Source organism: Acomys minous (assembly GCF_964271855.1).
Source record: "Acomys minous genome assembly, chromosome: 14".
Lineage (NCBI taxonomy): Eukaryota > Metazoa > Chordata > Mammalia > Rodentia > Muridae > Acomys > Acomys minous.
Window position 1 is genome coordinate 61,135,030 of NC_140496.1, and position 25,985 is coordinate 61,161,014.

Consider the following 25,985-nt stretch of genomic DNA (forward strand, 5'->3'; position numbering starts at 1 on the left):
GGCGAAAAGATTCTCTGAGAAGTAGGAAGGAGTAGAAGGCATGAGGTGGGGCCACTTAAGCAGGGTTGGGCAGGGGAGCGAGCTGTGGTGGGGGTGTGGCGGGGGGGGGGGGAGCTGTGTTGGGGGTGGGGGGAGAGCTGTGGCGGGGGTGGGGTGGGGGGGGAGCTGTGGTGGGGGTGGGGCGGGGGGGGAGCTGTGGTGGGGGTGGGGCGGGGGGGGAGCTGTGGTGGGGGTGGGGCGGGGGGGGGAGCTGTGGTGGGGGTGGGGCGGGGGGGAGCTGTGGCGGGGGTGGGGTGGGGTGGGGGGAAGAGCAGGGGATGGGGTGGGTGGTGGTGGGGGAGACGCTGTGGTGGGGGTGGGGCGGGGGGAGCTGTGGCGGGGGTGGGGTGGGGTGGGGGGAAGAGCAGGGGATGGGGTGGGTGGTGGTGGGGGAGACGCTGTGGTGGGGGTGGGGCGGGGGGAGCTGTGGCGGGGGTGGGGTGGGGTGGGGGGAAGAGAACCACCCAGAGGCAGCAGAGTATGTGCTGGAGAGGTGGCTCAGCAGCGAGGAGCACTGACTGTTGTTCCAGAAGACTCAGCTTCAATTCCCTGAAGCCATCTGTAATTATTGTTTGGTTGGTTTGTTTTTCAGAGAACGGGTTTCTCTGTGTAGCCCAGGCTGTCCTGGAACTCACTCTATAGACCAGGCTGGCCTTGAACTCACAAAGATATTCCTGAGTGCAGGGATTAAAGGCATGTTTCACCACTGCCCAGCCCATCTGTAATTCTTGCTCCAATGTCATCTCTGACTTTTTTGGGTACCAGGCATGCATATAGTATACACATAGACATATAGATACAAGCAAACACCCATATATATAAAATTAAATAAAATACCTTTACCACCAGCAAAGTTATTTATTTTTATTTATTTACTTTTTTGAGGGTAGGGAACAGAATTTTACTATGTAAACCAGGCTGGCCTCAAACTCACAGAAATCTGCCTGCCTCTATCTCCTGAGTGCTGGGATTAAAGGCATACATCACCATATTTCAAAAATAAACATTTTAAAAACCAACAATGTATGAAAAACGCCATAAAGAAACTAAGTAATAAGATAAAGCAATTTTAACAGATATGACTACCTAGGCGAGTAACGTTGCCCCCTCCCCCCCCCCACACACACCAAGCAAACTGCCACTGCTGCTGGGTTTGCACCAGAACTAAGACCTCACTGCCACAGGCTTTGGTTGCAGGACACACTGTAATAAGGCTGGTATTAAGAAGCATCCTTCCTGTTGGCTAAACCTCACAGTGCTGAACAGCGTTCTGCAGGCTGCTAGGGGAGACTTGTCACCAACATTACTATTCAGCTGTGGACATTGTGTGCAGTAGTACCTACTGGCAGGACATATGAGCCCACTGGTACAACAGTGGCACATCTGTTAAGTGGGTCACCAGCAGCTTCCTCATTGGGTTTGATGCCCTTGCCATGTGAGTGGAGCTATAAATCTGGTTTAAACCTCTGGCTGGGGGGAAACAAAACAACAAGCAAACAAACATCTGACTGGGGAGGCCATAGGCCCTTGTGGGGTACCCATTGCCATTGCTCTACTAAATGGACGTGATGTGCCTGTAATTGCCTTCTTCTTCTTTTTTAAATATTTATTTATTTATTTATTGTGTATGAGTGCTTTATCTGCAGAAGAGGGCATCAGATCACATTACAGATGGTTTTGTGCCACCATGTGGTTGCTGGGAATTGAGCTCAGGACCTCTGGAAGAGCAGTCAGCGCTCTTAACCACTGAGCCATCTCTCCCGCCCCTGTAATTGACTTCTAAATAACTTTTTGTCCATAGACTAGTGATGCTTTCAGTTTTGGTCGGAGACCTTTCTGCAGTGGTAGGCAGTGACTGTAGAAACAACTGGCCGAAGTTCTGAGAACAAATGACTGTTGAGTGCTTAGCAATAGATGGGGAATCTATACCACCATTTACCACCCCACCTAAACACTCGGGGCACATCACCAAAAAAGGGACAGAAGAAATGTAAGAGCCCAGGGAAGGGGGTTGAAAGGGTGGGGAATGCCGATTTCTGAGTGTGCTTTGGGTGTTGTACTCTTGAACGCATAGAAGTTTTGCTGCCTGCACGGGATCTACACAGAAGCACACATGCCAACACTCTGTCCCAGAAGGCTAAGGGATTTGTGTGGCCCCACCCCAGCCTGAAGACTTGTATGCAGTTCATGGTTGATGGGGGAGGGAGAGACATTTTTTTTTTCAGTGTGCAGACTCTGCTAAGCTATGCATGCTCCTGTAAGCAAACCCTGATGAAATTCACTGGGATTAAAAAAATAAAAAAAAGACATGGAAGTGGAAGCAGGGTATAGTTGGGAAGAATAAAGGGTTAGGAGAAGGGACAGGAGGGGAGCACAGGGTGAGTGGGCAGAGCATGGGATCAAAATACATGATGCACAGTATGAAAATGTCATGATGCAACCCCTTATGTATTATTGATATATAATAATAACAGATTTTAAAAAGATCTCTTCCTCTTTTTATGGTCCTCTTTCAATTTTCATGTTCTACATAAAGATACACACACACATTTAAACCTAGATTCCCCACCTGAGAAAAAAAACAAACCATGTTAATACTTGTCTTTCTTTCTTTCTTTTCTTTTCTTTTTCTTTCTTTCTGTCTTTTTTTTTTTTTTTTTGATTGTGAGCCCAGCCTTTAATGGCTGCGCCATCTCTCCAGCCTCTAAATTTCATATTTTTATCTACAGTTAAGTTGGGATTTTAAAATTATTTTATTTTATTTTTCAGACAGTGTCTTGGTATATAGTCCAGATAGGCCTGGAATTTGTAGCAATTCGCCTGTCTTCACCTCCCGTGTCCTGGTATTACAAGTATATTCCACTACGCCTTGAAGAATTTTGTATTCTTTTTCAAGATAGTTTCCCATATTTTGATGTTTTAAAATAGCCTTTAATCCCAGCACTTGGGAGACAGAGGCAGGCAGGTCGCTGTGAGTTCAAGGCCAGCCTGGTCTACAAAGCAAGTCCAGGATAGCCAAGGCTAACACAAAGAAACCCTATCTCAAAAAACAAAACAAAACAAGTCAAATATTGCATTATTTACACTAGCAAGAAATTTCCTTGTAATTCTAGATGAGGGTAATCTTAGAGATACTGTCCTATTCTCAGAAAATATTGCTGAAGAATTATGGTTAATTTGAATTTATGTGAACTATAACTGTAATTCTTTATTTGGAATATGAATTTCAGCTTGCCTACCAAGGGCTCAGTGAAGAGGATGCAGCATGTTTTGTGTTCAAAATCATGATTTTTCTGGAGCAATCCAGAAAGGATTGCTAATATCTTAAACAGAGGGAGTCTAGACTACACCTTTCCCAGTTTTCTTACTTGAAACTACTTTTGCGCCATATTGTTTGTTGAACTTCCTCCTTTAAAGATAATATATTCCTTTAGGGGTGTTTTCACACTGAATTCGATCTTGGGTGGAGTTGTACCCATTGAAGAGAGACTTTATGCAAATGGAGACGTGGAAGCATTTTCTGGAACAGCCTGCCTGTCAAGGCACACACGCCATAAATATGGCTGGCTCGCTGACATGGGATCGTTTCCAAGATCGTGGCTGTAGGATAAAAATGTCAAAACGTCTTCAAGAGAATCAGTTCTTTAGGCTTCTTCTCCTTCTTTCCTTCTTCCTTCCACCCCCTCTGTCTTTCAGTTTGAGAGAGAGAGAGAGAGAGAGAGAGAGAGAGAGAGAGAGAGAGAGAGAGAGAGAGAGAGAGAGAGCGCTCACTTTGTTGCCCAGGTGTCTCAAACTCCTAGACTCAAGTTCCTCCAGCTGGGACCCTGCTGAGTAGCTATGCTCAAGTCCCACGGGACGCTCCGATCTAGAATCTGTATTACTCTCAGCAAGGGGGATTTTAGTTTTAGTTCCGTTTTGCTCCTGTTTGCTGTGCACTAGCATTGCATGCTGGGGCTACTGTGCTAACCGCCTACCAGGTGCGTCTCATCCTGCGTACAGTGGTGCTCTCCGTGTGTACAGAGCTACCGGAGGTCCGAAGAGGTACAGAGACCCACACTTCCCTTAACCGGGGGGCCCAGTACTTCCCCAGCCCTGGGAGAGATTGCAGGCCCAAATGCAGTGGACTTTGCTTCCTCTAAAAGAAAACGTGAGGCCTAAGTGGGAGGCTCAACACGTTCTGAACTGCAACCTCTGCTTGGCGGCCAGAGGTTTGCCACGTTGGTAGCTACAGGAGTCTTTGCGGTAGAAGAGTCCAGGTATAAGTTAGGTGACCGCCTGTCTAGGTTCCTGCAGTGGGGGTGCCAGGTGTCACCCAGGCCTCTGTGCTCACTGGGGGAATGTGGAAAGCTGAACTCCCTGGTTAGAGCTGTACTCTCTTGTCTGTTCTCTGGGAAGCAAAAGAGAGGTGAGCGCTGTCTGAAGGTGACAGAGTGGAACAGTCTCTGAGCTAAGCAGACCACAGTTTTATGTTCTGGTTAGCCTCTTGTTTGTTACATTTAAACTGTAGCCAGGGTTCTTTGTTGAGAAAGGAAGGCGCTAGGGCCCTGCAGGGAGGTGATGGCTTTGTTGTGTGACCACAGAAGCCAGTTTCGTACTAATTTCCTCTAGGGCTTGTGATGAAGTCAGTAAAACCGCAGCCTCCAGCGTGCTGTGCTCAGGCAGCAGCAGCGGCTTCTTGGTGGTGTCTTGGCCGTGACACATATTTGACATGCCCTCCCTTAATCGACTCACAGACTCTCGCTCCTCGGCATGGACCAAAGAGAAATCCTGCAGCAGTTGCTGAATGTGGGCCAGAAAAAGAAAATTAACAATGAGGAGTTTGCCAATGAATTCCTGGTGAGTTTGTAATGCTCTTTAAGAGCAGTTAAAGTGCTTCACGCTTTCTTGTGGTCCAGCCTGCCTAGACTCAACCGCTGTACGCACAATGGGAGCAGAGGACAGGAAGACAATCTTAAGAGCAGAACTTCTCTGAGTTTTGTTGTATCTCTGTGTTCAGAGTTTTCTCCAGATAGGCTGGTTTCTAGGGTTGGGCTCACTGGTTCCTTTGAGCCTAACAATCCTATAGAAGGTGCAGGCAGACTTAGGAATATTAATGCTTTTTGAGCATGTGGATAAAGCATTTGCATTATGATTTATGCTTCAAATTACTAATTTTGATTGATACCAATAAATAAATAAATAAAGAGACTAAGAGTAACTTTTCATGTAGGGTGGTACTTTTAGATGACAGGTTTTTGAAGAACGCCAACATGATCGTTTGCCATCTTTTTCTCCTTTCCTCTTTGTAACAGCAAGTTGATGATTGGAACAAGCATTCCCTCCCCTCCCCCCTTTTTAAACAATAACCGTGTTTCTTTAACTTTAACCCAGTCTGGAAAAGCAGACGGGGTAGAGTGGGGAGTAGAGACGAGCAGGGAATGGGAGCAGGGAGCCTTGATGATCCAGAACAGCAAAGAGTCTCCTCCGAGGGAGCCATGTTCGCTCCGTGCCAGGCACGTCAGGTGATGTGGTATCTGACACATCTGTCATGGTTTGGGTTTTCTGTTTGTTTTGCTTGTTTTTTGCTTGTGTCAATGAGTAGCTCTCTCTGGCCTAGAACTCACTAGGTAGATCAGGCTTGGCCTCGAACTCACAGAGATCCTTCTGCCCTGCCTCCTGAGTGCTGGGATCAAAGGCATGTATGTACTACCACGCCAGCCTATTGTGTTTTGCAATGCCTCTAGTTGGTGTTTCAGAACTATAAGAATGCTAAGCCTTAGCCCTTCAGCTTTGAATTAAGAAAAATGAAGAAAATGGATTTGGTCATCATCCAAATTATCAAGTATTTAATATGTTCCAAAATCACCCTAAATCTTTGTTTTGTAATTTACAAGCCGAGGATAATAATTTGTGTCCTATCTATCCTCATGGGATTATTATGATGATTATACATTGATAACTATAGTAATTAAATGAGAACAAGGTGCTGTGGAGGTGCCTTGAGTCCCAGTTACTTGAAAAGCTGAGGTGGGTTGAATCTCAAGTTCAAGGCTAGCTCAGGCAACTTGAAGGGACCATGTCTCAAAAAAGGGACCCTTCAGAAATATTTATTGAGCACTTATGGTGTACCAACTTTGTGTCTTCATCCTAGGATACAACAGTAAGCAAAACGTCTTTGTCCTCTAGAGCTAGCATGCTAGCACCAGACATGAGATGGGAAAACACTGTGAAGTGTTCACCGAACAGGCATCATGATTAACCATCACAGTGGGCTAGCTCGTAGCAGTTCAACTTTGATGCTAAGATATTATGCCCGCTCGACTTGCATAAGGTCATGGTGTCGTAAAATGTATTCTTTCTGCCACAAGTCCTCACGGTAGACTTGGCTCAGGGTAGAGTTATCCACGTGTCTGCTTAGATACATGCCTGCCTTTTGTCCGTGTGCTTGAGCCGAGCTGAGAGGCACCGCCAACTTTATCTCATTATGGTTGTAGTTTTCGAAACAAAGCAGACTACATCTCTAATATTTAACCTTTTGTAGAAGTCATTATAATCTCCCACCAAACTGAGGCCGCCACCTCCTAAGTGCTTTCTCTGTTTTCAGCCTTGTCCCACCTTCAGTTAATTTTCTTAGACAAGGTCTCACTATGTAGCCCCAGCTGGCCTGGAACTCACTATGTGGACCAGACAGACCTGCCTCTGTCTCCTGAGTGCTGAGATTAAAGGTGTGCACCAGGGGCCCCAAGGGCTCTGTTAATAATAACAACATAAATTTGGTTATGTTTTTCTCTGCTTAAGAATTTTTCATAGCTTGTATTCTCTCGCTGCTTGTAGTTATGAACCATAACATGTATTTAGAAAACTACACAAAATGTGTGAATATAATTATAAACATGTCGCCAATGCAGTCACAACCAGATCAAGAAATATAGTATTGTCAGACTCCAAAAGATCCCCAATTGTCCCTTCCCCACAGGCCTCTCCACCCCCCCACCCAACTCCAGGGTAAATCACTGTCCTGCTTTATATTAATCATCTTGCTCTTCTAGCTCCTGACTTTTAAGAACCCTGTTTTGGGGTGGTGATTAAGTGGAACCTCACTGTTCACTGACTCATGTCCTCCAGTGGAAAAATAAGAGCTTCACTCTCAGCCCCACCTAAAGGTTCAGCTGAGACACCAGAAAAACAGCTTTGGGAGAGGAGGTGTCGGCAAGTGTGGCCAGATTACCAGTTCAGCCCAGAGAGTTGCCACTCAGCTGGGAGGTTTTCCACTTGACACTGCCACAGTCCACCTTCAGCTCTCGATGTTTTCTCAGGACTTGATGTTCTTGAGATTTCAGAACTAACTCTACAACACAAAGCCTCTGCTAACTGCCTTAGTGGCAATTAACAAATGGCATTTATACTTACATATAGATTTCCTGTGTGACAACCGCCCCCTACAAACAAAGCAAAACAAAACCCAGTTCCTTAGCTCCGATTTCAGTCCCGACTTCTTTTGTTTTGTTGTTGAATTTTTATTGTTATTTTGTAGGGTTAGCTACCCTGGGCTCGCTCTATAGACCCAGGCTGGCCTCAAACTCACAGAGATCCACCTTCCTCTGCCTCCCAAGTGATGGGCTCAAAGGCATGCGCCACCAAGCACACCCTACTCCTTAAAGAAGGATCTATGGTTTAAGTGTATGAATATTGTTTTGCCTGCATGCGCATATATTCATTTTGTGCCTAATACCTTCGGAGGCCAGAAGAGGGAGTTGGATCCCTCGGAGCTGGAGTCACAGGGGGCTGTGAGCCACCGTGTGAGTGACGAGAACTGAATCTGGGTCCTCGACAAAAGCAGCAAGGGAGCCATCTACGAGGCATCTTTCCAGAGTCTGTTTTCTTTTTACATCTTTACAGTGTGTGTGTGTGTGTGTGTGTATGTGTGTATGAGTGTTTGTATGTGTGGTGTGTGTGTGTGTATGCATGTGTGTCTGTATGTGTGTCTATGTGTCTGTGTGTGTTTGTGTGTGTGTGTTCACACACATGCATGTATCACAGCAAGAGTATGGAAGTCAGAGATCAACTTGGGGGAGTGGGTTTCCTTCTTCTACCACGTGGGTCCTGGGGATTGGACTCAGGACCTCAGGCTTGGTGACATATCCTTGTCTACTGTGATGTCTCTGTGGCCCTCGGGTCTGGTTTCTGGTTTGGTCAGGTAACTTTGTGAGGAAGAGCACAATGCTCATACCTGCTGTGGCAGACCTGCTGTGACAGCAGATGCAAGTGCAGCACTGCTTGTGTCTTTCTTTAAAAAAATATTTTATTTAATTTTAATTTATGTGCATTGGTGTAGGGGTGCCAGATCTTGGAGTTACAGACAGTTGTGAGCTGCCATGTGGGTGCTGGGAATTGAACCCGGCTCCTTTGGAAAAGCAGGTGATGCTCTTACCCACTGAGCCATCTCTCCAGCCCCTTGTGTCTTTTTCTAATGCCAGCGCTAAATGCAGTGTCTTTCGTATGTGTGCTATTCATTTTCTCGTACCTTAGACATGCCCTGTGGTCCTCTTAACCTGGCTCGCATTTAATGACTGTTTCTATCTCGATCTGGTAGTCCTGTCCTAGACAAGCTTTTTTTTGTATCCTTTCCTCTCTCTCTTTTCTCCTCCTGCTCTCTTGATGGTGCAGATTGAACCCAGAGTCCGACATATACCAGGCGAGTGCTCTACCACTGAGCTGTGTCCTCAGCCATGGAACACTTTCTTTCTTTCTTTTTAAATATTATTTTATTTTAAATGTATGTATGAGTATTTTGTCTACATGTATATAAGAGTACCTGGTGCCCGTGGAGGCTGGATGTTGGGTCCCTATAACTAGAATTAACAGATGGTTGTGAGGTGCTATGGTGCTGGGAATCAAACCCAGGTCCTCTGGAAGAACATCTAGTGCTCTTAACTGCTGAGTCATCTCTCCAGCCCCAACGAGCCTTCTTGATCTCCCTGAATGGATTAAATCATTGGTGATAATTCCTCATTAGTGTGATCTCTACTTTTTATAGCACTTGCCACAATGCCAATTTTTAACTTATTTATGGCTTCTTTTCCAATTGAAACTTCGCAAAGGCAATGTTCATATTTTGTTCTGGTCATATTGGTACCCTCCATAATTTGTACAATGTTTAACATGTAGTAAATGCTAAGGCATAGGCAGTAAAACCGTTTACCAAAAGACACACAGTTCTGAGGTGACAAGACAGCTCAGTAGGTAGAGTCACTCGCTGACCAGCCTGATGACCTAAGTTGGGTCTCTGGAATGCCGATGGGAGGAGGGAACTGACTCCGGCAAGTTGCCCTCTGACCTCCATGCCCCTGCCTTGCCACACATTCCCACCTCCCACTCACTAAACAAATACATAGATGTAACTTACGAAATTTTGAAGATGCACAGTTCAGCCATTGGCTTAGCAACAGACTGCCTGCACCAAGTCCAACTCGCCAGCACCACATACTCACAAAAAAAAAAAAAAAAAAAAAGAAAGAAAGAAAAAAAAAAAAAGAAAAGAAAAGAAAAGCCACACAGCACACAGTTGTAGAACTGAAAGGTCAAACAACATACCGGCAAATATTGCAGTCTGTGCCCTTGTTACTTATCAACTCCTGCCTCCAAGTGATCCACTGACCTTAATGCTTTAAACTTTTGAAATTTGTAGCCGGGCACAGTGGTGCACACCTTTAATCTCAGCACTCGGGAAGCAGAGGCAGGTGGATCGCTGTGAGTTCAAGGCCAGCCTAGTCTACAAAGTGAGTCCAGGACAGCCAAGGCTACACAGAAAGACCTTGTCTCGAAAAACCAAAAAAAACCCAAACAAACAAAAAGGAAGAAAATTGTAACATATATACAATAAATGTTTTAAACATAGGCACCAACTTCACAATTGGTAATAAAAAAGGCACTGATATATGTACCCCTAAGATCAAGAAATGAGATTGCTGGGCTCTAGATGTGGTTCAGGTGGCCCAATGACTGCATAGCACGCAGGAAGCTGTGGGCTAATCCCCAGGCCCCCCATACAACAGGCCTAGGGGTGTATGCTTGTATTTCCAGCACCTGGGAGGCAGAGGATCAGGAATTCAAGCTTACTCTCAGCTGTTCTACATGTGACCCTGTCTGGACACACACACACACACACACACACACACACACACACACACACACACGCCAACTGCGCAGAAAGCCCTTGTGTCCTTCCTACCAATAACGCCCTAACTCTCCCCAAAAGACAGAAGACCACGTTATCTCAATACATTTTGGGTTTTCTGCATTGGGTTATTTCACTAAACAATACTTTTAAAATCTGCTTTTGAACTGTATGTACATGAAATTGTGTCAAATGTCTTGTGTCTTATTTGAAGAGTTAGTTGATTTTGCTGCCTGTAGCTGTATCTCAGGTTTTTTTTTTTTCCTAGTCATTGCTGTGAATTCTGTCAAGGCTCTGTAGATGCGATTCTTCTTGTGACCATGGACATAGTATTGGACAGTGTCCAGTACTCACTGGGCGTTTTAGTTTGCTTTCCTGCCTCCAAAATAAAACACTGACCAAAAACAACTTGGGGTAGAAAGAGTTTGTCTAGATTAAACTCCTATGTCCCAGTCTTCATTCAGGGAAGGCAGGTCAGGAACTCAAGGCAGAACCGAAACAGAGGCCAGGGAGGATGTACTCACTCGGGGCCTGCCCAGAGGTCAGAGAGGACATACTCACTCAGGACCTGCCCAGAGGCCAGGGAGGACATACTCAGGACCTTCCCAGGAGTGGCACTGCCCATACTGCACTGGACCCTTCCACTCCAATCATTAATCAAGAAAACACCCTTCAGACTTCCCTGCAAGCTGACCTGATGGAGGTGTTTTCTCAATTAAGACTTCCTCTTCCCAGATGACTTTAACTTGTATTAAATTGACAAAACCAACCAACACAGCTGGGTACCACCCATTTGGATCACCACAGCAGTTTTTAGCTTTGCTGGTCTCAAAATGTAGTTTTATTACTTACCCTAGCTTGCCCTTCCTTTCCTTTCCTTTCTTTTCTTTCCTTCTTCATTTCTTTTCTTTATAAAAATTGAGACAGGGTATCATTAAGTTGCCCAGGCAGACCTTGCCATCCCCCTGCCTCAGCCTCGAAAGTAGCTGAATTATAGGCTTGTGCCTCCTGGTCTGGCTGTGATTCTATCTTTATTGCGCACAGATTGTAGATCCAGGGCCTTGCCTTTGCTGGGCAAAGGTTCTACTACTTAGGCCTGAAGCCACACCCACAGCCTAGCCACACCCACAGCCTAGCCACACCCACAGCCTAGCCACACCCACAGCCTAGCCACACCCACAGCCTAGCCACACCCACAGCCTAGCCACTCTCTGGACTCGAGCTTTTGCCATATCATTCATTTTTATTTTAAAGTCTATACATGAAAAAAAAATTAGTTAAAAAACAATCCTTAAAACTGTTGAGTACAATTTAAACAAGAGAAAATGAACTTTGTTTTTTGGAGGTGGGATATTTTTCATATAAAATATGAATTTCGCAGTCCTTAAATATGAAGGATCCATTGAGCTCTAGTAAGAGAAACCCATTTCTAATGGCTGGATTCAAGTGCTAATGTTACCAAAGTCAAGACTTTACCTATCATAGACAGTCAGGAAGCATCTTGGCTCTATATGCATGTACAGTAATGATACTAAGCAAATGGTTTTGAGCACATACACACACACACACACTCACACACACACACCCCCCAAGTGCTCAAACTTTTGTTAAATTGAGACAATTCATAAAAATGAGCCTATCATTTGAGCCCACCAATAAGCCTTTATTGAAGCAAATGCTGTATTTATTAAGGTGCAAGTGGCTTTTGTTTGTTTGGTTGTTTGTTTTTTGTTTTTTAACTATCACCAAAATGAGTGTATTTACCACTGAAGCTGGTTTCTCCAGCCCTTTGCTTGGGACCATCTAGTCCCATGTCTTCAGTTATTTTCAGGATAGTTTTGACATATTATTGCCATTTCCCCTTATTTTCATACCTAATTTAAATGTCTTGGTCTATTTGGCTCCAGTTTGGCTGTTGCCTGCCTAGCTACTTCCTTAACCAGTGCTATGGCGCACCCTTGGCCGTTGTGTCTCCTCAAGGCCAGCCTCTTGGTCCACTCCTAATGTCACAGTCCCGTCCACTAGCTGTAGAGCTCTGCGCTCCTGAATCTGTTCCTTTGCACACGTGCTTTCTCGACTCGTCAGAAGCTTGACAAACCATCTGCATTCACAAGGCTTCAGGAAGCAACCTCGCAGAGGTCTACAGCAAGTCAAACTTTGGTTCCGTTCTCATCTTAGTTTTTTTTTTCTCTCTCCCCCCAAAATAACTTCTGCTATGCATTCTACATATGAGCTTCTTAAATTGTGGCTCACGTAACTGAACTGAGTCACTAAAAAAACTGGCAAAAGTAGGATTCCAAATGCCAAACAGCCAAAAATTTGGTTCAAATTCAAGTACACACCAGTGTCGCCTGGTGTCACTGTGGCCTCAATTTGGAATATATACAATACTCGGTTTGTACTTAACCTGCCAGTGAGCCACACAACGCCAATAAACACTGCGCGAAACTCCTGTGCTTGGATTTGACTATTTCTAAATGAATTTCATCTCATTTGTATGTACATTTAATATGTGTGTACAAATGTTTGTTTTTGTTTTTGTTTTTTTGGGACAGGGTTTCTCTGTGTAGGCCTGGCTGTTCTGGAAGTCACTTTGTAGACCAGGCTGGCCTCAAACTCACAGAGTTCCATCCTCCTCTACCTCCTGAGTAGTGGGATTAAAGGTATTCACCACCACCACCCAGCTACTTTAAAAAAAAATTGTGCACACATAATTTAGGTTCTTAGGATCATGATGATTAATTATGAAAAAACAATGACAGTATTTTCTACCATTATCCCAGCATGAGGATCACATGAGCACATCTCTGGATTGTACATCATGTTAGAATGTTTGATTTAAAAAGCTGAGGTTTGGCTTGCTGATTGGGCTTCATTAGGAATATTCATTAATGGTTTTTTTTTTCTGTTTTTTTTTTTTTTTTTTTTTTTAAGATTGGGATAGAATTTCCGAAAAAAGGACTTGTGGGTGGAAAGAGTCCAGTGTGTTCTGTTTTGCACTGTAGCATCCTGTTTCAAGCCAAAGATACAACAGCCTTGCGATTTCTATATTACTTTCTTTGTTCCCTTTTGGAAGTGACTTATTTACCAGCATCTGAGAAAGCACTTGCATGAGACTTGGTCTTCACTCTGGCTCTGTGAGCAAGATCTCCGTTCTGTTCTCATTTCTTGGAAGGAGATGGACCCGAGCGCACAGACAATAGGAGCTCGCTGTTAGCAAACATGCAGAGTCTAGTTTATCACATCCCCCACCCGAGCTCGGCGTCCGTCAGCCGATGGCTTCCTCACCTCGTTCTCCAAGAGGCTCTTTCATCAATTTCTCTTGAGGATGCCTCTTCTGGAGACTAACAGCCCTACCTTGTGGCTGCCAGAGAAATACTTTGACCCTCTGAACTATTCTTTTCTTCCCAAACCTCAATCTGCCACTAATAGTCATGCTTTTAATCCTATAGGCTTTGCTTCCTTCTTCAGAGTTCCCTTGTTTCTGTTGTAGTTTATCAAGTTTTTTTGGGGGGGCCCTCTCCCCTGCCTGTTATGTTCTCTGCTAGGGCCTGAGAGCTTCAGGGTTAGCAGGAAGAGAAGAAGACTTAAGAGAAGGATTCTAGGTGGTCTGACCACAGGTAGACGTCAGGGGAAAACATTAAAGTCTTTCACACTTCTTAACAGTTCTGTAGATATTTCCTGTGTTGTGTTTGGCTGAGTACCCTCCTCTGCCATTAGTCAGGTGACTCCAGGAGCAACAGAAGAAAAAGCCACGCTGAAGGACACAGTGAAGACTGAACAAGCTGATTACCCAGTGTGTAATCCTTATCTGTGGCGTACTGCCCAAAGAGCGCCTTTCAAAAGTCAAAACCAAGCCAGGCGTGGTGGTATATGCCTTTAATCCCAGCACTTGGGAGGCAGAGGCAGGCGGATCGCTGTGAGTTTGAGGCCAGCCTGGTCTACAAAGTGAGTCCAGGACAGCCAAGGCTACACAGAGAAACCCTGTGTCGAAAAACCAAAACCAAACCAAACCAAACCAAACCAAAACCAATAGACACCAAGGCTTTGCCTATGACATTCTCCTCCCAAAGCATTCTGCAAAGCAAAGCAAGGCGCAAGAAAGCAAATAAAATTAGTACAAGAAAGAAGACGTACCGACTCTGGAAACTTTTAGAAAGAATTGTCTGGGGACACTTTTCAGCAGTCCTAAAACCTACAGCAACATAAAAGGCGCTCACTCTGAAGGGGCAGAAGAGCAAAGAGAGAGAGGAGAAGTGGGCGAAACTTCAGGGGAAGTAGTTTTGAAAGTTTTGAGATTACATTTATTTGAGGGAGGAACAGGTGTGTGGAGGTGAGAGCACAGCCTGCAGAAGTGACAACTTCTCTCCTTCCCCACACACATGCCAGGCTTGGCTTGTGGGTGTCTTTACCTACAGTCCGTCTCACCAGCCCTCCAGAGTGATTCCATGGTGTTCTCTGTCTGTGTTGTCTGTTTTATGTTCCTAATTAATTCTCAAGTTAGTCCATTAGCACATCCACCTTAGTGTAAAAATATGGCCTTCAGTATCTCTTGCCAAGTCCAGCTCTGACATCACAGAAATTCAAAACATGGTGCGAAAATAGGATTCAAGAACTTCCTATGTCCCCGGTGTGGATCAGGTGGCTTCCTGTGTCTTATCAAACCTAGAAATAAGAAGAATAGTCACTGGAGGAAAAATACTGGTACTTGTGGAGCCAACAAGAAACAAGCACAGGGGGGCTGGAGAGATGGCTCAGCAGTGAAGAGCACTGGCTGCCCTTCCAAAGGACCCAGGTTCAATTCCCAGCACCCACATGGCAGCTCACAACTGTCTGTAGCTCCAGTTCCAGAAGATCTGACAACTTCACACATACAATCAGACATACAGACAATACACTAGTGTATGTAAAAATTAATAAATAAAAATTAAAAAAAGAAAAGAAACAAGCACAGACCAGCTTCTGTATTTCAAATCCTTGACTAGAAAGAGTTTATATTCTGATATATGGGTTGTTTTAATAACTTAATGCTACTTTATTTGGAAAATATTACTTTAAATAAGTTCTATTTTTTGATAGTGGTGTTCTGAATTTTTAGCTATGCCTTGCCACTTTCTCCCACTTTCCTTAAAGACTGACCCAGTCACCAAATTCCCCTGAGCCACATTAAAAAAGAAAAGAAAAGAAAAACCATAACAATAACAACAGCAAAAACTCAGGGTCTTGCTATGTAGCCGAGGCTGGTCTAGAACTGAGTATGTGTACCAAGCTGGTCTCAAACTCATGGAGAACCCACCTGTTCTGCTTTCCAAGTGCTTCAATTAAAGCCTCATGATGGGGGCTGGAGAGATGGCTCAGAGGTTAAGAGCACTGACTGCCCTTCCAAAGGTCCTGGGTTCAATTCCCAGCAACCACATGGTGGCTCACAACCATCTATAATGAGCTCTGATGACCTTTTCTGGCCTGCAGCTGTACATGCAGGCAGAGCACTGTATACAGAATCATAAGTAAATCTTGAAAAAAATAATAACACCTCATGATGAATGTGGATAATTTTTTGGATCAAAACCTTATATCATCACCACCTGTTTTCTGTCTCTGTGCCACTGCTCTTTATGTAGCCCTGGCTGACCCGAAACTTCCTATGTAGACCAGGCTGGCTTTGTCCTCACAAAGATCGCCTGCTTCTGCCTCCTCCTAAGTGCTGGGACGCATCTATCACATCTTTGAGTTCCCCTTTTCCCATTGATTTTGAAACCACTTAATAAGTCTCCTCAACTCTTGCACAAAACTGTGCCTCCTCGTTATGGATGTGTAAGTATTGTACGAAATATAGGCTGTTAAGTAACAGCAGTAGCAGTGCTCTAACTTTTGGTTGTTATTGCTCTCGCTTGAGGTACGTTTCTTCTTATTTGTTCACTCTGTGGGTCAAAAAAGAGCATAGCCATGACTGAGAAGTCTGCATGACGTTTCTGAATAGGCAAAGGGATACCGTAGCTTGAGTTCCAGCTCAGGAGGCCCCTTTACCTGAGGAGTTTGGAGCTTATTTTCTGAGTGGTAAAAAGGATTTATTGGGGTGGGGGCTGGAGAGATGGCTCTGTCTGCTCTTCCAAAGGCCCCGGGTTCAATTCCCAGCACCTACATGGCAGCTCACAATTGTCTGTATTCCAGTTCCAGGGATTCTGACAGCTTCATACCAGTGCACATAGAGTAAAATTAAATAAATCATATTTTAAAAAACGGATTTATTGAAGTCACTTTAAGCAGCATTGGAAAGACTAGTAAAGCATAAGTTGAATTAATTGGCACAGGAGACATTATGGGGCTTGAATCTTGAAGGGAGGGAGTCTAAACTAAGGTGTTTTATACACTGTGGTGGCACAGCATATATCTGAAGGAGGAAAGATTTCTTTTGACTCAGTCCGTAGTTACTTGGCCCCATTGCTGCAGGCAATTGCTGACTATTACTTGCCTCATGCTCTAGCAGAGGCGTGGTTTTGACAGCTGCAGATAGTTCCTGCGATTGTGTGACATTTGGAATTCTGGGAACTTTTCAGAGGCCACACAAATTCCAGGACCTCCTAGGCATGGTTAGTGTTGGTAGTCATTCAGGGGGATCGGTTACGGTTTGTCAGTCGTTGTGCCCAAAGAAGAAACAAGGAGAAAAGAAAATTAAATGTAAAGATCTCTATCCCCACCCCATTCTTCTTTTTCTCCTATCTATTGATAGGAGATGAAACCAGGAGATTAAAGAGTGGGAAAAAGAAGAACCCACAAAGTAGCAAAGACCAGCTACATGGCAGCATCTATAGTGGGCTGGGCTCTCTCTCATCAATCACTAATGAATAAAATGCCCTAAGGTTGGATCATTTTTTTCTGTTTAAACATTTTAAAGATTTATTTATTTATTATATATAGTGTTCTGCCTGCATATAACACCTACAGGCCAGTAGGGAGCAAAGATCTCATTATAGATGGTTGTGAGCCACCATGTGGTTGCTGGGAATTGAGCCCAGGACCTTTGGAAGAGCAGTCAGTGCTCTTAACCTCTGAGCCATCTCTCCAGCCCCCTCTTTAAATTTTATTTATTTATTTATTTATTTATTTATTTATTTATTTATTTATCACTTTATAGCCTGATCCCAGTCCCCTCTCTCTTCTCCTCCCAGTTCCACCCTCAGGATATCCTCCCCCGCCATTTCCCCGTCTTCTCCTTCTCATAAAATGAGCCCCGCCCCCCATGGGTACCAACCCACCCTGGCACCTCAAGCTGGAGCAGAACTAAGTACATCCTCTCCCACTGAGGCCAGACAAGGCAGCCCAGCTAGGGGAAAGGGATCCATAGGCACAGCCCAGCCAGGGGAAAGGGGTCCATAGGCAGGCAATAGAGTCAGAGACAGCACAACCCCTACTCTCATTGTGAGGGGACCCACATGATGACTGCACTGCACATCTGCTACATATGTGTAGGGGGTCTAGGTCCAGCCTATACATGCTCTTTGTTCGGTGGTTCAGTCTCTGTGAGCCCCCATGGCTCCAAGTTCATTTACTCTGTAGTAATGTACACATCATTCTTGTGATGTCCTGGACCCCTCCAGCTCCCCGAATCCTTCCTCCCACTCTTTCACAAAACTCCCCCAGTTCAGCCTATTGTTTGGCTGTGGGTCTCTGCATCTGCTTCGATCAGTTTCTCAACAGTTATGCTAGGCTCCTGTCTGCAAGCATGGCAGAGTATCATTAATCATGTCGGGCTTGCCTCTCTCCTATGGGGTGGATCCCAAGTTGGACCAGCCATTGGTTGGCCATTCCCTCAAGCTCTGCTCCATCTTAATCCCTGAAATTCTTGCAAGCAAGACACATTTTGGATCAAAGGTTTTATCATGGGTTGGTGTCCCCCTCCCAGTTCTACCTGGCTACAGGAGACTTCAGGCTCCTTAAGAGCTCCCCAACGCCCCGCCCCCATCCCCAGCCCTAGGAGTCTCAGCTAGGGTTATTGACATAGATTCCCGGGAACCTCCCCTGTCCCCGCCCCCTCCCCCCACACCTGATCCCCTCCCTTGTCCCCTCCCCATACCCTCTCCCACCCGCTTCCCTCCCTCCATCTACTTCAGACTACACCTGGATATTTTTCAATCAAAGTTCTGTCCTTTCAGATGACTCTAGCTTATGCCAAGTTGACATAAAACTAGCTAGCATGATGACTCAAAGAAAGAGTAAAACAAGAAAGTGTACATAAATAAGGGCCACGGAAAGAAGAACTTTCAAAACAGAAGTTAAAGAGAGTAAAGACCTAGTGAGTGCTGAGGGAATCTAGCCCCTAGAAGGTCACTAATGCTCCTCATGTGATCAGTTCTTCATTAAATAGTGGGGAAATAATGAAGATTATTTTAATTCAACAAATATTTTCATTCATTATCTGGAGGCACTTTTTCCTATCTTTTTTTGAAAATTGGTTAAGTCTCACAAAATTCAGACATGGGACACATATTTGCTTTTTTTTTTTAACTTTAAAGGGGATGAAATTTTGGATTACATTAATTCCAGACAAGTAGCCCAAAGAAATTATCATATTTAATCATTTCTGACCTCATATTTGGGTTTACAGTGTAACACTAAAAAAATACAAATAATTTAAAGGAATTATTCACCATTCTAAGGACTCTTGTCCAATAACATTAAGATAGTCCCTGCCTATCTCAGATAATATAATACCTAAGGAATATGATTCTGAAAAAAAAAAGAATATGATTCTGTTTAGATTATTACTTTCTGGAAAGGTTTGAGTTACATAAAATGCTTTGGAACCAAATCACTGAAAATTTGACAGTTATAAAGAGAATATATTTAACTTAAGCTTCATTTCCACTTAGAAAAACAAGTGATCTGAATTAAAAAAAAAAGGTGAATGGAATTTAATAATTTTCCTGTTGACACTGAATAGACCCAATAAAGAAAGTAAACCATACTCTTGGTATCTCTTCCTTGGGTGGAGCAGTAGCTCACTTTTAGAAGTTATTTGGTTTCTTGAATATTTAGAAGTTTCAGATCTAGGTTTTTAGTGCGTGTGACTCAGCTGCAGTGTGGTCCCCACTTCTCCAAAGTCACTGAACTATGCCAACATTACTTCCTGTCCTAAAAGAAGTTAGCCCCCAAGGATGCTAAAAGGGTTGAGGTAGAGTATTTGAAAAGTGGATAGCTTCTTATATCCTTCCGTGTGTGTGTGTGTGTGTGTGTGTGTGTGTGTGTGTGTGTGTGTGTGTATGCACACGCATGTAGACATGCACATGTGCATATTCCTGTATGTAGCATATATGTATTTGGTTGTAGGCAAGTTTATGGAGGCCGTAAGGCAACCTCAGACGTCTCTCCTCAGGAGTCATCTACCTTGTTTTATATGGCTGTGTTTCTCACTGTGATCCGTGACTTGCCTGTTAAGCTAGGCTGGTTAGCCAATGAGCCCCAGGCATCTACCAGCCTCTGACTCCCCAACACTTACATTGCAAATTTGAGCCCCTATGCCTGGCCTTTTTATTTTTAATTTTTAATTATTTATATATTCGAAACAGAGTCTTTTGTTTCCCTGGCTGGCATGAGATTCACTATGTAGACTAGTCTGGCCTCAAACTCACAAAGATCTGTCTGCCTCTGCCTTCCAACTGCATGTGCCACCATTTCCAGCCCATACATGGTTTCTCTGTGGGTTCTGGGAATCAAACTTGGGCCCTCCTGCTTGCAAGGGAGAACTTACTTTACCAAGTGACTATTTTCTTGAGCCTCTTACCTCTCTCTTTGGAAAAAAAATTACTCTTGGAATTGTATTACAGAAGCTGAAAAGGCAATCTACCAAGTACAGGGCCGACAAAATATATCCCACCACTGTGGCTCAGAGGCCCAAGAACATCAAGAAGAACAGATACAAGGATATTTTGCCCTGTGAGTTCCGTTTCTTTATGTAAACTTGTATTTCCTCTCAATTTGAACCATTCTCCCTCCCCCTTTAACCAAGTTCTTAATCCTAGAATATAGTATTGACAAAATGATTATACTCTTTATTAATATTAAGGAACATTCATGCATTCGGTCACTTGTTCACTTACCAGACCCTCATGACAACCACTGCTCTGGAGACCTGACTCAACCCTCTCTGTGAGACTTCTCAGTTGCACCGTGTCTTTCTCTTGTGTTCTAGATGACCACAGCCTGGTAGAGCTGTCTCTGATGACTTCCAGTGAGGATTCCAGCTATATCAATGCCAACTTCATTAAGGTAGAAAGAGAGGGAAAGACACATTCCAGATCTCTCTGAGCAACTGAAAGAGGGGCCGGGGAGAATGCTGGGGAGAAGAGGGTGCCGTCTGTGGTCGGCTCACGTGACTTCTGCTCCCCTGTAGGGTGTCTATGGACCCAGGGCCTATATTGCCACCCAGGGTCCTTTACCCACAACTCTCCTGGATTTCTGGAGGATGATCTGGGAATACCGTGTCTTGGTGAGTGCAGGATTGCTTTCTAGTGCTTTGGTAGAGGGCGCAGGATGCCAGGGTGTGGCTGGGGTGTCCCAGCTGTCAAAAGTAGCGCTTTTCTTGGGCCCTGATGGAATTACAGAGTTCGGGTATCTTTTGTCAGTTTTACAATGTACTCTTGTTCAGGGAAATGGAAGTTGACACTTTGGCGGGCTCTCCTGGGAGCGAGAGAGAAGGGGAAGTGGGGAAGGACAGAAGGAAGGAAGAGTGAGAACGTTTCCTAAGCCATTGGGTTTCTCTTTGGGTTAAAAGGCAAAGCCAACAGCAAAACAATGCTCCATACTTTCTGGCGCTGGGACTCATGCCGGCCCGTCCTCTCTAACTCTGTAGATGGTCACATTTCTGTGTCATGTCTCCAGGTCATTGTCATGGCGTGTATGGAGTTTGAAATGGGGAAGGTGAGTTGCTCTCTAGTACTGGTTTATCTAAAAGTAAAGAAAACTAAGGTTGGCGGGGGTTGTGGGGCGGGGAGGGAGGCAATGCTAGCAGAAGTCTCCTTAAGTGTGCCTGGGAAAAAAAATCATACATTTTTTTCATAGTTTTCAGTTTGGGGATACCACACGATCCATGAGGGGTTCACCTCTGAGAACTCCTTCTATCCACTTCCCCAGTAACTCCTATGCTGTTAAGTTAAGGAAAAGAGGGGGGAAAAGAGCACCATTTCCTCTCTGACCATCAGAAGCTCAGTCTGTGCTGCCCAGAGCAGCGTGCGCTGCCACACACAGCCCTTAGGTCCTTGCTGTGGATGGCATGCTGGGACGACTCAATAGTCTTACTTGATTTGGTATAGAGCTAAAAATGAGCCTCCACTTACACTATTGAAAACTTTATTTTTGGGTATGTGGAACTTTTTCAAATATAATTTTGATTTACTATAAATGAAAATATTTCCAATGAAAATTTAGTATTCTACTTGAGATGTGTGATAGGCATAAAATGTACATAGGATTTTGATATTTATTTTAAAAAACAAGGCAGGCAAATATGTACTATCATTGTACAATGATCGTATGTTAAATATTTTGGTATATTGGGCTAAAATACATTTTAACTATTTTTATTTTTAAACATAGTGTCAGAAAACTTAAAGCTAAACATGCAGCTGGCATTGCTGTTCTAATCTCCTGTTGCCCTTCTGAGTGGGGAATTCTAATTGCAATGGAAGGAATCTGGCACTTTAACTGGTCAGCTGTTGTGGTCAACAATTTCAGGGTTTTTTTTTTGAGATGCTAAAAATAGGTCAACAATCACTATTTCTACTTTTTTAGACCCCCTAGGAGGTCTGTAATTCAGACATCCTTTAAAGTCTGTCTTTTATCCTTTGGAGAGTCCCTGTCATGTTGCTGGAGCTGAGATCCAATGGAGTTAGCCCTGCCTAAGCTAAGATGAATGACCCAGGGCTGCCTCTAGCAGAAGACATTAGACTATATGAAGGGAAACCATTACCTTCTGTTTTATGCACCAGAAAAAGTGTGAGCGCTATTGGGCTGAGCCAGGAGAGACGCCGCTGCAATTTGGCCCCTTTTCTATATCCTGTGTAAGTATGGTGTGTCTCCCTATGGCTAAGCAAAGCCTCTAAGAGCTACCTTTTAGAAAGCGTGCCTTTGAAATTGCTAATAATTTAATCTTCTCCTCAGGAAGCCGAGAAAAAGAAATCTGATTATAAAATCAGGACTCTGAAAGCCAAGTTCAATAGTGTAAGTATAGAAAAAGAATAAAGTTGAGAGCCTGCTGAGACGGGACAGGTAAATACGTGTGTGTGTGTGTGTGTGTGTGTGTGTGTGTGTGTGTGTGTGTGTGTGTGTGTGTGTGTGAGACTCAGGCTGGGAATGAGGTTATGGGGAGATTAGGGCCTCTGATGCCTTGAGTAAGTCATAGAAGACTCTGCCCCTAATCTCTTTCACACTGTGGCACACACAAAAATGGTACGGTGGTGTGAATAGGGGGGCTACGAGCAGCAGCCAGACACCGCCGACCAATCCGATGCCTTAGACTCTACCCAGCCTTGCTAAAGGTAAAGGGATTCAATATGCAGCCGTGTCTGTGGCCCACTTGGGACACATTTATTTGAGGAAGGATTTGCTTTAGGTAATTTTCATATCTACTTCCTCTTGCGTGGGTGGGGTTGTTAGGGATAAGACAGTGGGAAACATCTTCATATTACTTTTAATTATTTTCGTAAGGCGTGAGAGCTAGATAGAAGAAAGCGGAATAAATTGTGAGGTTTCTGGTAATCAGATTAACCTTTTGGTAGAAGGAGGTGGAATTCTAACCCTGAATTCTCTTCTTATTCTGGCTATTCTTTTTAATAACAGGAAACTCGAATTATCTACCAGTTTCACTATAAGAACTGGCCGGACCATGATGTGCCTTCGTCTATAGACCCCATCCTTGAGCTCATCTGGGATGTGCGTTGTTACCAAGGAGATCAGTGTGTTCCCATATGTGTTCATTGCAGGTAAGACGCCGCTAATGAACTTTCTACTGAGAACAAACAAAGTGAGGCTCTGGGTAGGGTGCAGATCAAAGGGGGGAAAAAAGTCACCAGCTGAAGCAACCTATTATAAATTCGACTGGTGCATTAAATTCTTTTAAATTAATTTAAATTTTAAATTTTAAAATTTATTGTGTGTGTGTGCGCGCATGCACGTATGTGCACCCATGGGCCTGGGTCCCAGCCTATATGTGGAGATGCAAACAACCTTTGGGGAGCTGCTTGTCCCCATCCACGGTGTGGTTCTGGGGGTTGAACTAAGGGCCTTAGGCAAAGGCAGCAAGAGCTGTTACCCACTGAGGCATTTGCTGGACCGAAGATTTCTCTTACGTCACTGACATGGTGCTGAGAGCGCTTGTGAGAAGTTGCCATACCTGTCTGAGTGCAACTGTGTCATGACAAGCGTGTTCTGGGACATAGTAGGATTTGAAAAGTTCCGTTTTCTCCTCCCCCCCGGCCCTCAAATCTACTATGGAAATTTCCAACCATTGTCAGTCATCTCTCTCAGCTAGTGCACGTGCGACTGTGGCTTTCTGTTTCAGTGCCGGCTGCGGGAGAACAGGTGTCATTTGTGCTATTGATTATACGTGGACGTTGCTGAAAGATGGGGTGAGTTTCCCAACACGCACTCCCTATTTTCTTACTGCACAGATCTTCCACTTTTTGGAACATCTTCACAACTCATCTTTTCTTACCGGGTGTGTCCCCCTGGAAATCTACTCTGTCATAGGATTAAATTAGTTCCGAAGTTGGTGACTCTTAAAAGTGTGATCCCCGGGGAAGGGATGTAGCTCAGCAATAGCGTACTTGTCTTGTGACAGGAGGCCTTCAGTTTGATCCCCGACATGACAAAGTGCGATTCTGTAAGACCAACATTATCTGAGAATGTACTAGAAACATAAGTTATGGAGCCCTGTCCCACTGAGTAATCTAGAAAGTGTGGAGTGTGTGAGCCAACCAGCTCTTTGGATGATTCTGAGAAGGGATGACGTTTGAGAAACGACTGCCCAGAACTGTGTATTTTCCCTTCTTTTATCCAAACTGTTTTAGCAGATAGATTCAACTTAGCACAATCAAGCTCTGTGCTGTTGTCTAGAAATCAGTGAGTGTGCATTCGTGTGTGTGTGTGTGTGTGTGTGTGTGTGTGTGTGTGTGTGTTTGCATTGGAATGTGCATGTGTGTGTGTGTGTTGGGTACATGTGTGTGGATGTGCATATAAGGGACAGAGATTCATATTGGAGTCTCCCTCAATTGTTTTCTTTTCTTTTTTTTTTTTTTAGACAGGGTCTCTACTGAATCTTGATTTGGATAGGCTGGCTGGCCCGTGAGCTCCAGGGATCCTTCTTTCCCCCTGAGCACTGGGATTTCAGACATGTCCGGCTTTTATGTGGTGCTGAGGATCTGAACTCAGGACCTTGTGCTTGTGTGGCATGTCCTTTACCAACTGAGCCATCTCTCTGGCTCTAGGAACATTTTTTAAATTTTTATTTAATGTGCATTAAGTGCAGGCATTTGTCTTGCATGTATGTCTCTGTGAGAGAGTCAGAGCCACTGGAACTGGAGTTAAAGACAGTTGTGGGCTGCCATGTAGGTGCTGGGAATTGAACCTGGGTCCTTTGGAAGGGTGGTCAGTGGTCTTAACTGCTGAGCCATCTCTCTAGCCCCTAGAAATAATTTTTTTGGAGACAAAGTTTTTCTGGTTGTCCTAGAACTCGTTCTGTAGACCAGGTTGGCTTCAAATTACCACCACCTCCCTCTGTCTACTGAGTCCTGTGATTAAAGACTCGTGTCACCACACCTGGCCAATTTTTTTAAAACTTTAAACATTTCATGTGTATGGGTATTTTACCTGCTTGTATGTCTGTGTGGCTTGCGTGTGCCTGTGCCACAGAGGCCAGAAGAGGGCATCTGATCCCTTGGAACTATAGTTACGGACAGTTGTGAGCCGTCAAGTAGGTGCTAGGAATGGAACCTGGGTTCTTTGGAGGAACCAAGGCTCTTTACTGTGGAGCCATCTCCCTCCCCAGTCCCTGGAAATCAGTTTTTATGTCTGTTAGGAAAAGAGAAGCTTGAATTATGGGCTTTAGATTTTTCTAAATTGCTGTATCTCATAAAACCTCAGATGACTTATCAGTTGAGCCTTATCTTCGTGGTATGAGAGATTTGATCACCCCATGTAAAATTGTTCTGAGTTACGTCAGTCAGTCTTTTCTAGGGACAACACCAGCCTCTAAATCAGCAGTTCTCAATCTGTGGGTTGAGACCCTTCGGAGGCGGAGTGACCCTTTCACAGGGGTCATCTAAGGCCATTGGAAAACACAGGCATTTACATTCCAATTCATAACAACAACAGAATTAGAGTTATGAAGTAGATCTAAAACAATTTTATCACTGGGGCCCGCATGGCATGAGGAACTGTGCGGAAGGGCTACAGCGTGAGGGAGGTTGAGAGCCACTGCTCTAAACTGTGGTGAAAATGATAAGAAACCATGTTGGTTTTCCAAATGCACTCTTGGTGCTGAAGATACAGCTCGGGGTAAGAGCACTTGCTGCTCTCGTAGGAGTTTGGATCGCAGAGACCGCATGGCAGCTTACAGTCATCAGTAACGCCAAGCCCAAGGGACCCAATGCCCTCTTCTGCCTTTTGTGGTGTGTATGTACCCAGATGCTCATACACATAAGATAAAAATACATATTTCGTCATGCATCCTTGGAGCTAGGCATTCAGTTCAGTTGGTAGAGAGATTGGGTAACAATGGACCAAAACTTCAGGCTTG

General features: G+C 44.4%; 1 protein-coding gene across 5 annotated transcripts in view; it reads left to right on the forward strand.

Moving 5' to 3' along the window:
- The window catches only part of PTPN22 (protein tyrosine phosphatase non-receptor type 22), a 78,890-nt gene that overhangs the window by 15,981 nt on the left and 36,924 nt on the right, over window positions 1-25,985 (forward strand). For 3 of the 5 annotated variants that reach the window (XR_014774097.1, XM_084755356.1, XM_084755357.1), the window contains exons 1-9: window positions 4,640-4,875; window positions 20,020-20,128; window positions 20,385-20,461; window positions 20,586-20,681; window positions 21,074-21,112; window positions 22,180-22,251; window positions 22,352-22,411; window positions 23,030-23,172; window positions 23,751-23,817. Coding sequence is in view for 4 of the 5 variants with exons in the window: in XM_084755356.1 (XP_084611482.1) it covers window positions 4,789-4,875; window positions 20,020-20,128; window positions 20,385-20,461; window positions 20,586-20,681; window positions 21,074-21,112; window positions 22,180-22,251; window positions 22,352-22,411; window positions 23,030-23,172; window positions 23,751-23,817 (750 nt within the window). In the remaining variant the exon portion in view is untranslated. Of the gene's footprint in view, window positions 1-3,920; window positions 4,081-4,639; window positions 4,876-20,019; window positions 20,129-20,384; window positions 20,462-20,585; window positions 20,682-21,073; window positions 21,113-22,179; window positions 22,252-22,351; window positions 22,412-23,029; window positions 23,173-23,750; window positions 23,818-25,985 lie in introns of those variants that run through there. The other 2 variants (XM_084755358.1, XM_084755355.1) reach the window with 2 other exon arrangements.